This window comes from Berghia stephanieae, chromosome 2 (assembly GCF_034508935.2).
Source record: "Berghia stephanieae isolate SIO BIC M18660-M18661 chromosome 2, UCSD_Bste_1.3, whole genome shotgun sequence".
Classification (NCBI taxonomy): domain Eukaryota; kingdom Metazoa; phylum Mollusca; class Gastropoda; order Nudibranchia; family Aeolidiidae; genus Berghia; species Berghia stephanieae.
This window is the reverse complement of record NC_088361.1, coordinates 24,759,482-24,772,839: the sequence shown is the minus strand read 5'-3', so window position 1 is coordinate 24,772,839 and position 13,358 is coordinate 24,759,482. Positions and strand designations below refer to the sequence as shown.

The 13,358-nt window shown below is 39.3% G+C and overlaps 1 protein-coding gene across 2 annotated transcripts in view; it reads right to left on the bottom strand.

The window, feature by feature from the left end:
* The window catches only part of LOC144964549 (3-hydroxy-3-methylglutaryl-coenzyme A reductase-like), a 42,028-nt gene extending 28,875 nt beyond the window's left edge, over positions 1–13,153 (bottom strand). Inside the window, exon 1 of one of the 2 annotated variants that reach the window (XM_078898968.1) lies at positions 12,873–13,153. In XM_078898968.1, the coding sequence (XP_078755094.1) occupies positions 12,873–12,935 (63 nt within the window). In that variant the 5' untranslated portion in view covers positions 12,936–13,153. Of the gene's footprint in view, positions 1–4,634; positions 4,989–12,872 lie in introns of those variants that run through there. The other variant, XM_078898969.1, reaches the window with a different exon arrangement.
* Positions 13,154–13,358: the final 205 nt, after the last annotated feature.

Genomic DNA, 13,358 nt, shown 5'->3' with positions numbered 1-13,358 from the left:
CATGTGCCAATACCATCTTGGTCATCAGGATGCTGATGTTGTATGATCAGCAAAAAAAAATTTATAAACCACTACCTAGCTTCACACAACACCACTCCACGCCAAACTTTAAGAATAATAATAAAATTAAAAAATAAATAATAAATTCCCATTATTCACCACTCTGAGGGTTATTTTTGTTTATTAGGGTCTTATTTTAAAAGAAGGCTGGAATAACCTAGCACCATCTACAGTGCAGGTAACTGGCTCAAGGCTACATAATGCAGTGGGAATTTGAATTTGTTACTTCTTTAATTAAAAAAACGAAGACCTCATTGCTGTGAGACACTGCCCCCGTACAGAACCACTCTGAAAATGAGGATAACAACAGATTTCATTTGCCAGATGAGGATCAGCATTTGACTTATGTGAAAAGGAACAAGGCAGAGGATGACAAAGTACCTGCACTCGCATCATCAATCACTACCTATACCCATGTGCTCATCCCCATCTGGAAGTTCTGAGCAAATCCCTTTTGGTTTATTTTCTTGATCAATGTCGATTTTTTTTTTTTTCATTTATGAGATGTATGGGATTCATTCCGAAATTATATATTATATAATCTCAACTAATCGAACAAAGGTCATAAAATTTGCTCAAAACATTTATTTTCTGGAATAATCACAGCAGATATGAATACACTTTTGCCTATAACAAAAGTCATCTACCAATCGAGTGACATAAGCAGCATATGACAGCATCGTATGTGACAAGTTATATGTGAATAAAGAGGATTATCCTGTGTTCCTAATCCATATAACTTCATGAGCTCTGTCACCATCCTGGTTTTGTGAATAGAACATTGGGAGCATTGTCATAGTGGAACATAAGCCCCATTTCCAACATTTCCCGAACATGGCAGGTCTTAACTTGTCCTGAAGGACCATATTATAGTATGTGGCTTTGTTGGGACTAGCCAATTACATAATAACACCTTTGCTGTCCAAGGGAACCATGAGCATGATTTTCAGTAAACCTTGTTTTAAATAGGTTTTCTGAGGCCATGACTCCACATCGTTTTAAATGTCAGCTTGACCACATACTGTGATAGGCCGCCCTAATACGTTTCATATTCAATGTCTTCTTTCCCCTAAAAACTGATTTCAACTCAATTTCTTACTGATTGCACAGAGAAATCATTCTGAAGGTTATTGTGTTCTTCAAGAGCACTCCCTTAAAAGTGCAAAGAACATGATGACCACATGGATCCCATACCTTGAAAAAAAACTAAAAGATTATTTTGTATTTTGTGCAATATTTTTGATGGCCATGTGCTGTCAGTGGAATACAACGTTCATTATTTTTTCTTGACTGCTTCAATTGTTTGGTAAACATTTCTATTGAGGAATGAGTTGATGTGTGAGCATGCTAAGTTTCTTTGTTGGAGATACACTAATAGTAATCAGGGGTGAGAATGTCTGGTCACAAAAAAAAAAGAAGGACATTTTTTTTAGCATGTAGATCATGACCCACCAGAGCGACTATACTAATACCGATAAATTTGAATTTCATTTAAATTTATTGAGATGCAATATAAAATGTGTCTCACAGCAATGTTTAACACAAATCGAAGGATTTTCAAAGAGTATTAACAACATATAAATGTTATTTACTTAGAGAAAGGTGCCATAACCATGTGATGATACAATGTCAACAACCACAACCCATCCCCTTTTTACTAGTGATGAATGATGATGTGGTGGTAGTTGTAGTACTCATGATAGGTAGGATGCTGTGTTTTGGTTTTAGTAGTGGTTATTGTATTGATGATGATTTGGTGGTAGTGGTAATAACAGTGGTGGTACAGATGATGATGTAGGGTGGTTGTAATTGTGGTGGTGGTGGTGGTAGGGATGGTGATGTGGAGGTGGTTTAAGCGTTGTTGGTAGAAATGATGATGTGGTGGTGGTTGTAGTAGTGGTGGTAAGGATGATGATAGGGTGGTAGTTAGGAATTTTGATGTGTTGGTTGTTGTTGTGGTGGTGGTATGGATGGTGTGGTGGTAGTTGTAGTAGTAGTGATGGTGGTAAGGTTGGTGATGTGGTGGTAGTTGTAGCAGTGGTGGTGGTTTGGGATGATTGAGGTAGTAGTAATGGTGGTGGTGGTAGCGATGACGATATGGTGGGGGTTGTACTAGAAGTGGTGGTAGGATGGCGGTTGGAGTGTTGGTTGTAGGGATGATGATGATGTGGTGGTTGTTGTAGTGGTGGTGCTAGGGATGACAATGTGGTGGTGGTTGTAATAGTAGTGGTGCGGAAATCCGCCTTTAGGCAGAAGATTCTCAGATCTGAGTAATAAAAATTTGGGAGATATAAGAAATTAACCTATGGAATGGACCTTGCGAACTTTATTCACTTACTGCTGCATACATCTTATTGTCTGACAGTTGTAAAAATAAGGGGAGATGTCAGCTAAACATTACAAAATCATTTATATCCACATCTAACAAAGAGGTAAAGAGCTAATTATTTACGTAAGAGTGAGCTGTGGAATTCAAATTTAATCGGACTACCGCTGCATCTGATAGTTAAATAATCAAAAGACTAAATGTACAGATGATAAAATTTCAAGTCAGAGACCAAACAGGATAATCGTTAGTCGCATGTACAAATATTGGGCTTTGTCAGGGGCAGCATTCTATTTCACAAATGAACTGAATATTCAATATACAACAAACAAAGCAAATTTAAATGAACAACCAAAACAAAGAGCAGTTCAAGGGGGGGGGGGGGGGGGGGGAGCCATACAAGGGAGAAGGACATCAAGAGAAAAGGACTCCCATTAGTTGTATATGGGCAATACATCCTCTAGACAAACCATCAATCATAAGCTATCTGAATACCAGAGCCGTATTTGAGCAACATATCGTCAAGATGACCCACAAATCATAGGCATAAGTTGTGAATAGACAACATTTTCGGGACAACCCAGCAATCAAACGGTATCTAAATAACAAATTAGTTAGCAATCAAAGGACAGGATTATGAAATTATAACCGTGAACAAGATAAATAGTTAGGAGTACCCATGTACAACTATATGGTGGAAATAGCAGGTCTTCAAATGGAAGAGCATCAATGAAAGGGGATACCAAGACAGTTTCTCTGATGTAAAAAAAAAAAATATATATAATAAATAAAATAGAGCTCAATTTGACTTTGACTGCTTCATATGGAAGAGGAAGTTCAGCCTGGGCGTAGAAAAAAAATCAAGTCAACTCATTTCAGGACAAAGATAGAAAACCACAGAGAAAAGTTTAACAGATTAAGGGATTAAGAGACCATCCCCTAACCACTGCCAACTGCCTACTTGCATTGGTTTATCTACTACAAGCTGAAACGATCATATGGGAATGCCTGGAAGTATAGTGTTGGCACGATTAAATTAAAGAGGCATGATAGAAAGATGTATAGAATTATTCATTCTATATATGTTAGATGATTTTTAATTGTCCCTACTAACATTATAGATAACTTATCATCTCATACCACAATTTAGCGACTGAAAAAGATACAGAAAAGTGCAACATTTCATTTCAGTTGAAATTTAGAGTTTGTTTATTTGTTTTCCCCCTCTCTCTTAAAGAGCTTGTAATGTACTAAACACTATTACCAATTGGGGTATGATTCAATTTCCTTCGTTATCATGTCCCATTAGAAATCATCCTCTGAAGGTAATGCCAGTAAAATAGGATAGAACTATTCTTTTTTAATCATGACATTTTTTATAATTCATATATACATTTCGAACTGACATCCATTTTACATTCAGGGATTAAAAATATGAGTACATAATTCTTTTTCAAGTTTTAATTTTGTTCATGAAGATAAAGGAAGTTTCTGTAATGAAAAACAATATAGCTATATGCCATGAAAAAGGTCCAATGGCTCTCAGATTAGTATTTTAGCCCGATAAACATCACCTCACTGCAGTTGAAACATAACCTCATTGTAATTGAAACATCACCATTAAAATTGAACGTCAATTCAATGTAAAAACGGGAAAATCCTGACAGTTTCAAGACCTTTATTTTTTGTAAAATCGGGAATCTCCATTGGATGTAACAATATAACAGGAGTTGGCAGCCCTGTATGTGTGTGGAGGGTGTTTATGTGTATGAGTATGGATTTTTATTTTTTTTTTGGGGGGGAGGGGAGTCTAAGAATGTGGGATAAACTAAGAAGTACCAATTTGAACATATGCTACTAACTGTGCGACATTGGATAGACAAGATATCAAAGATACAGAAAAGGGAATAAATACAAAGGATAAAAAGAATTAAAAATAACAAAGAAACTTTGATTTCATTCTTTCATCATTGGATATAATTCAAACCCACCAGAATGTTACCATTTTGACGGGTTTTTTAATTGTTTTTTTTTTTTCATTAGGACACAGTTGAAGGTTAACGCTCAATCAGGATATATGACAACATTGAGGGAAACTTTGCTAGTCATTTATAAGCAAATAAAACTACTGTTTCCCTCTTTTATGCTGTTGATCACTGCTATTTTAACAAAATATCATTATTGTTTGAGCACGATAATTGTTACCATACTGGTGCTTTGGCAAAGTTTTCATTTAAAAATTACTCACATAAGATTCTGACTTTGTAAAAGATACAGCCATTCTTAGTATTGTCAAATACAACTCTCGAATGATGAATTATAAATCCTCAATTTTCAGTTAATCCATAGTTAGTCCTCAGGCAAGAAATTTGATAAAAATGCGGCTACATTCAGGACACAAAATCACATCTTGATTGATGGACACTACAAACGTAAAACAGATAATTATGAAATCACAACAGTCCTATTCTATCACTAAAACTACTTCAGCTACAAATACACCTCAGTTGATTACAAACAAAAAACCACCACAAAATGATGATTCAGAATTAACCGGGATCTAATATAGTGTATTCATGTAATAGACATTCAAACAAAAAGCACAATTACAGTAGCATGTGAAAAACCTCACAAACATCAAAAATGCCTTCAGGCACATGATCAATGATCCATGGTAATCCTTGCATGATGTTGACACCCCCACTATGATGTGATCATCTTTCATAAAATTATACAAGGGTCAAGTGACAGGTACAGTCAATGACTTTTGGTGGAAAATAGAAACTGGGCTTGACAAGGGTGGAAAAATCCATTGAAAATCACTGTTTAATACCAAATTGATTTTTAAAAAGAAAGAAATTGATCTGGTTGGCCAAAACTTTTAAGAAGCATGCTACAGTCTCTTTGCCCTACTAAGTTTTTACTACATGCAAGGACTAAGACAAAACAGTCCAGACTTTTTCACGGTAAAAAATACACTTCATTGCAGTGGATTTAGAAGCATTTCAAGGCCCTCATACTCATCACCATAAAGAAACTAGCATTAGTTGATTGTATCCAATGTGAATTGTGTCTCAAGAGGAATATAAAGTACCAAAAACCCTTAAACTATGACTTTGTAGTCATAACACGCCAATACTAGGTAGCATGATAAGTGCCAAAGTGAAATTTGCAGGTCTAAAATAAGCCAAAGTCAATTGCTATTCAACTTTTTTACCTTTCATTAGACGTAACATCTGTCCTATCCTAAAATTGTTATTGTCCATTTAACGTTAAAGACACTAAGATAAACTTCAAGGGCCTTTCAAGGCAAGGGTGAGAATGGCTGGTCACTTTAAAAAAAAAAAAAGGAGGAAATTTTTCAGGGCATAGATCATGACCCACTGATGAGACTATAACCTATAAATTTACTGAGATACAATACAAAATGTGTTACGCAGAAATTTCAGACACAATCCGAGGAATTTCAAAAGTTGAAAGAGTAATGACAACATATAAAATCTTATCTGTACTTAGAGAATGGTACCATGTGATCAAACAATGTCAACAGCCACTACCTACTCCCACATTTCACTTTAAAATTACTCATATGGTTTGTTGGTATGATATGGTGGTGATTATGGTAGTACTAGTGGTAGAGATGATGGTGTGGTAGTAGTTGTTCCTCATGATAGGTAAGATGCTGTAGTGGTGGTTGTAGTAGTAGTGGTGATAGGGTTGATGATGCAGTGGTGGTTGTAAAAGTGGCGGTGATATGGATGATGATGTTGTAGTGGTGGTGGTAGGGATGGTGATGTGGTAGTGGTTGTAGTAGTAGTGGTGGTACGGATGATGATGTGGTGGTTGTAGTAGTAGTGGTGGTTGGGATGATGATGTTGTGGTGTTTGAGTTGTAGCAATGGTGGTCATAGGGATGATGATGTGGTGGTGGGTGTAGTAGTAGTGGTGGTACGGATGATGATGTAGTGGTGGTTGTGCTAGTAGTGGTGGTAGGGATGGTGATGTGGTGGTGGTTGTAGTAGTAGTGGCGGTAAGGATGGTGATGTTGTGGTGGTTGCAGTTGTAGATATGGTAGGGATAATAATTTGGTGATGGTTGTAGTAGTAGTGGTGGTAGGGATAATGATGTGGTGTCCTTTGTAGTAGTGATGTTAGGGATGACGATGTGGTAGTGGTTGTAGTAGTAGTGGTGGTAGGGATGATGATGTGGTGGTGGTTGTAGTAGTAGCAAGGTGGTAGGGGTAATGATGTGGTATCTAGTTATAGTAGTAGTGGTGGTAGTGGGAGGGATGATGTGGTGGTGAAAGGAGTTGATGCCTGTTTTTCACCCAACAATAAATTAGTCGATGGATAAAAGGTTACTATAAATATATTGTGGCGATCTCCGTTTCCTACGAACTACGAAGACTTACCACATACTGCTGACTGCAAGACTACTCTACACGTCAGATCAGACAAAACGTAAACACGAGAGAACTCATTAAATTTATAAAATTCACTACACATTGCTTTCATTGTTTGTTGTTTCCAGTAAAGTAGATGCTACATTGGTGACCCCGACTTAAAACAACTTAAGAGATAGGTATATATTATTATTATTACTATTTACCAGTTCAACTCTTCACAAGAACATAATAATAATAAACATGTCTATTGACGCCGTAGCATTGAAATTGCCCACATTCTGGACCACTTGTCCTTCAGCGTGGTTTGCACAAAGCGAGGCACAATTTGCCTTACGCGATATAACAAGCGATGAAACAAAGTACTACTATGTAGTGGCTGCCTTAGACTCAGACACAGCAACTAGAGCCCTTGCTATTCTATCATCACCACCCAAGGAAGGTAAATATGAAATACTGAAAAACTTCCTGCTGTCTGCGTTCGGCCTTTCGGAAACAGAGAGAGCGGAATCTCTACTCAACATGAATGGTTTGGGCGACTTAAAGCCATCTGAGTTAATGGACAGGATGTTAGTGCTCCTCGGCAAACACAAGCCCTGTCTGCTCTTCAGACAGTTATTCTTAAGACAACTTCCAGCAAACATCAGACTTCCATTAGCAAACTCGTCCAACCTGGATGATTACAGGGCACTTGCCAGAGAAGCTGACAATTTTTTCTACGTTGCTCACTCAAACTCTAACTCCTTTTCAATTTCTCATACTACTTGTGAAGTTGACACACCAACCATGACCAGTGAAATAGATTCCCTCTGCTGGTACCATCAACGGTTTGGTTCAAATGCCCGTCGATGTGCACAAACATGCAAACTCTTCAATTCATTCAAGAAAAACAAGAAGAACCAGGGAAACGCCAAGCCGGGTCAACAGTAAATTCTGCTGTCGACCCGGATTCTTACTCAGCCAACGCGCCCACATCAAAAAATCTCCAACTCATCGTCGTCGATGAAAATTCAAACCGACGTTTTTTAGTAGATACTGGAGCTCAAGTATCTGTCACACCCGCCTCTGCATCAGACAAAAGCTTGGGTTCCTCTGATCTTGCATTACAAGCTGCTAATGGTTCTACAATAAAAACATACGGATGCTTTGAAACTAACATACGTATTGGATCGCGTTCATTCAATGCACGACTTATCAAAGCTGATGTCAAGCGTCCCCTACTTGGAGCAGATTTTCTACGTCATCATAATCTGCTTGTGGATATTCATGGTCGACGCCTTATCGACGCTGAAATGTTTTTGCACGTACCTTGTTCAGTTTGCGCAAACGCCGAACTCTCACCACTCGAGCCGAACTGCAATACATTCAGAAAATTATTGAATAACTATCCAGAACTACTTCAACCAACATTTTCAACGGCAACTGTGAAACATGGCGTGCAATATTTCATCACAACCAAAGGTCGCCCAGTATTCGCACGTGCTCGTCGCCTGGCTCCAGAAAAACTCTTGTGTGCAAAAAAGGAATTTTTGGAAATGGAGAAAATGGGCATAATTCAAAATTCAAAGAGCCCTTGGGCTTCCCCATTACACATGGTCCCCAAGGCTGATGGCACAATGCGTCCCTGCGGAGATTTTCGTCGACTTAACGATGCTACTATACCAGATCGATATCCTGTCCCACACATTCATGATTTTACAGCAAACTTAGGCAGTAAGATCATCTTCTCGAAGATCAACCTTGTCAGAGGATACCACCAAATTCCAGTCGCTCCAGAAGACGTCCCAAAAACGGCAGTGATAACCCCTTTCGGCCTTTGGGAGTTCTTAAGAATGCCATTTGGATTAAAAAATGCAGCACAAGCATTCCAACGTTTAATGGACTCCATTTTACAAGATTTAGACTGCGTATTTTGTTATTTAGACGACATTCTGGTTGCAAGTTCAACTGAGGCAGAACACATGGAACATCTCAAAATCGTATTCGAAAGACTTAGAAACCAAGGCCTCGTTATCTGTCTTGAGAAATGTCTTTTCGGTGTGAGATCTCTTAACTTCCTTGGCCATCACATCTCGCATTCTGGATCTGTCCCAATGGCGACAAAAATTGAGGCTGTTAAACAATTTCCACAACCAAAAACCATCAAGTCACTTCAAGAGTTCCTCGGGATGTTGAATTTTTACCATCGTTTCATTCCGAGACTAGCTGAAATACTTCGACCCCTATATAGTGCTTTGAAAGTCAAAAAACAACGCCAAGCACTTACGTGGACGCAAGAAATGTTGAAAGCCTTTACTGACGGTAAAAATGCACTAAGTAACGCTACAATGTTAGCCCATCCTTGCTTGAACTCACCCCTCGCTTTAACGTCTGACGCCTCCGACCAAGCTGTGGGCGCTGTCCTTGAACAACTTAATCATCAAGGTAATTGGGAACCATTGGCATTTTTCAGCAGGCAGTTACGTAAACCTGAACAGAAATACAGTACCTTTGATAGGGAGTTGCTTGGCATTCACTTAGCCATCCGTCATTTCCGTTTCATCATTGAAGGGAGACAATTCGCTATTTTTACTGACCATAAACCATTAATCCATGCCATGTCCAAATCAACTGAACCATGGTCAGCTCGTCAACAAAGGCACTTATCTGCCATATCCGAGTTCACAACTGACATCCGACACATTTCTGGAAAAAACAACACTGTCGCAGATTGTCTCTCAAGAGCAGTTACAAACTCAGTCTCAATTGGCATCGACTATCAAGCTATGGCGGAATCCCAAGAAAATAGCATTGACATACAGGCTTACAAAACTGCATTAACAAGCCTCAAAATCGTCAAAACATCCGTTGACTCGGGTCCAGAGTTAATTTGTGACATCTCAACTGGCTACCCAAGACCTATCGTTCCTACCGACTTCAGAAGACCGGTTTTTGAAATTATTCACAATATGAGTCATCCTGGAGTTAAAGCCACAGTCAGACTTATCAGCAAGAAGTTTATCTGGCATGGTCTTAAGAAAGAAGTGTCAGCATGGGTTAAGCAATGTCACAACTGCCAATCTTCGAAAATTCAAAAACATATACGAGCACCGTTAGAAACATTCCATGTCCCAGGAAAGCGATTCTCACATATAAACATTGACCTCGTTGGATCATTACCTCAGTCAAGGGGGTTCACCCATCTCCTTACTATAATTGACAGGAACACCCGATGGCCTGAGGCAATACCGTTACAAACCACAACAACAGAAGAATGTGCAAAAGCCCTGATCTCCAATTGGATCTCGCAGTTTGGTATTCTTGTTGATATAACTTCTGACAGGGGCTCACAATTTACATCCACGCTATGGAAACAGATGGCCAGTCAACTTGGTGTGCAGATTCATCACACAACTGCGTATCACCCACAGTCCAACGGCATGATTGAACGGTTTCATCGGTCCTTGAAATCATCCCTCAAAGCTCGTCTAATAACTCCAAATTGGGTGGATGAGCTACCTTGGGTTCTGCTTGGTTTAAGAACTGCACCTAAGGATGATATCGGTCATTCTTCAGCTGAATTAGTATACGGAGAACCTTTAACAATCCCTGGAGAGTTTATACCTGACCATCCTTCAGACTTCCACGCTAAAGACTTTTTGGCAACCTTTCGGCAAAACGTGTCCCTTCATTCACCACGGCCAACACATCATCACGGCTATCATCAAACAAATTTACCCAAGAACTTGATGTCAGCGAAATATGTTTACATCCGTGTTGACACCCACCGAGGACCCCTTCAGAAGCCGTATACAGGTCCCTATGTTGTCATAACCCCTGGAGATAAACAATTCCTGATCGATGTTGGTGGCAAAGCAGAACGGATTTCGATCGACCGACTTAAAGCTGCATTTGTCGATTCTACGCAACCAGTTTCCCTTGCCACCCGACCTCGTCGTGGACGCCCACCGAATACGAACAGAAAGTTATCGAACAGAAACATACAAAACTCCCGTACTGCTTCTGATGATACTAACGCAGTGCCTACCAAGAAGCTATCTCGCTCAGGACGTACCATTAAACGACCTCGGTACTACAAAGATGACTAGTCCGTGTTTGGGGGCGCATGTGTGGCGATCTCCGTTTCCTACGAACTACGAAGACTTACCACATACTGCTGACTGCAAGACTACTCTACATGTCAGATCAGACAAAACGTAAACACGAGAGAACTCATTAAATTTATAAAATTCACTACACATTGCTTTCATTGTTTGTTGTTTCCAGTAAAGTAGATGCTACAATATACACAATATGCATCAAAATCCATGTGGATGTCCAGGCTGAATGGGTAAGTCGTCTGTCTCAGAAGGCTTGACAAAATTGACGCTGTGTGTTCAAATCCTGGCTCAGACACTGTTTTTTTTTTTCGAAGTGGCAATTCGGACCAAGGAATTGTCAGAAGTGGAAGCTGGGTTGAAAGTGAAGCGTGGTAGGGTGGGGGGAAGGTGCTCGTTCTCAGTTGTCAGTCGGTAGGAGGGCGAGTGAGCGAGCAAGACACGTTTTAGAACTCTCGAAGATGACTAACCTTCAAAAGCGGTGGTCTATTATTCCCCTTTGTCTTACTTTTTCTTGGGTACTTTTTAATTGTAATTCTAGAACTTTTTACTTTTACTATCCAATTTCTCCCTTTTTACTGGCGCTGATATGACCTAAATGTGTTGCAAGCGACTTAAAAAAAAAAAAATCTAAATATTCGTGGTCTTTGGGAGATTACAATTGTAGTCGCTATTGTTAACGTTAACAATCAATTTGCCCTCGCATAGATAAGTGTCTTTGTGTTGGAAGATTTATTTGATTTGCCATGAGCATGTTGCAAAAGATACATGCATGACATATCTACATTATATATTTTGCCATTTGCGACCGCGAAAAAGTGGGTGGAAAGGAAAATAATATGAGTTTGGGCATTGCGCGTTTTATTTAAAAGGCAGTATGGGTCGGGCTTTGACAAAAGGCAGTATCTTAATTCTTTTTTAATTAAAAAATGCTGTTTTATTTCTAAATATAAAATAGAGGCGATTCTTGGCAGCAAACCATGCAATAGAGCCCCGCCACTGGGGTAGGGGCAGAGTACCGTCTATTACTAATATTATTAGATAATACTGGACTAGGTGCCTATTAATAAAATAAGCACTGGTTGAATACGGAGAGAAAATTAATGATCAACTGGAAATGGGATTGGGGGGTAACCAGCGACTTCTCATAAGCAGACGATGGGGGTAACCATTAACATCTCCACAACCCACAAACGACAGAGGCGCTGGACGCAGGGGAGAATATGGTGATTCGAGATCAAAGAGAAAAAGCCGCCGGCTCTTGGGTTGTGGAAATGGTTGTAGGGGGGGGTGTGATTATTCTGTTTTTAATGACTTAGAGATACCCATGAGTGTGTGTGTGTGTGTGTGTGTGTGTGTGTGCGTGTGTTTACGAAGACCGAATTGTCACAGGAAGCACTTCAGACTCGGGGTCCGAATTGCCATGGGAGGCAATTCACACTCGGGGTCCGAATTGCCACAGGAAGCAATTCAGATTCGACTCCGAATTGTCACCAGACTCGGGGTCCGAATTGCTATGGGAGGCAATTCAGACTAGGGGTCCGAATTGCCACGGGAAGCAATTCAGACTCGGTCCGAATAGCCTTTTCCTTTTTGTTTTTTACAGAAAGCTAATGAAGAATCAATATCATTCATTAAAATTTATCCATTATTTAAAAACTTATAATTCAAAAATTGATAAATTTTTACTTCATTAGCTTTCTGAGAAATAGAATATTAACACAATGGTTTGCATCTCTAGACAAAACAATTCTCGACTCGTCCAGCCTTCTTGACACTCATTGACAGTCGACCGTGAACTGACAGACTGACAGTGACAGTCACGACATGATTCTTCATTTGTAACCCAATTCGGAATTGGGGTACGAGGTAGAGTCAGGAATTAAGAATGAAATGCAGCGTGAGAAAGCTTTTGTCTCGTTTTAAGTGATACCAAAGTGCCTACTACACTACAGTTAGAAGTTAGAGAAGTAGAGAAGAACACTTACATTGACGAAAGGGATGATTGCTTCGGGGAATGATCCCAAATCTATCATAAATTTCAAAAGCATCGTGAGTCTTTGAAGATCCAAACTATCTTCTGGATTTGTATCCAAACATGTTTTTTTAAGACTTCTCCATGTTTATCGTACATAAACTCAAAGAAAGGACCATTGCCATTGCATTGTTTACTCATATTCCTCCATTTTCTTCTCATTCGCTTTGGAAATTAGTAAGTCGGTATTGTTATGTGGTAGAGGTCGCACGACGTCAGAGGAAGTTCCGTGTTACTATTTTAAGACAGCTGACGGAAAGATGCACGAGAGTCGGTATGTACATGATATGTGATAATCTACACAAGATTTATATTTTGGGAATCAAACTTTCACATTCCATAATTATTGATCAGACGTGCCAGGTTTCCCGATAAATTGAATGACACGCCTGTTTTTTGTCGATTGATTATCGCCGTTGTATATATTTGGTTAGAATCG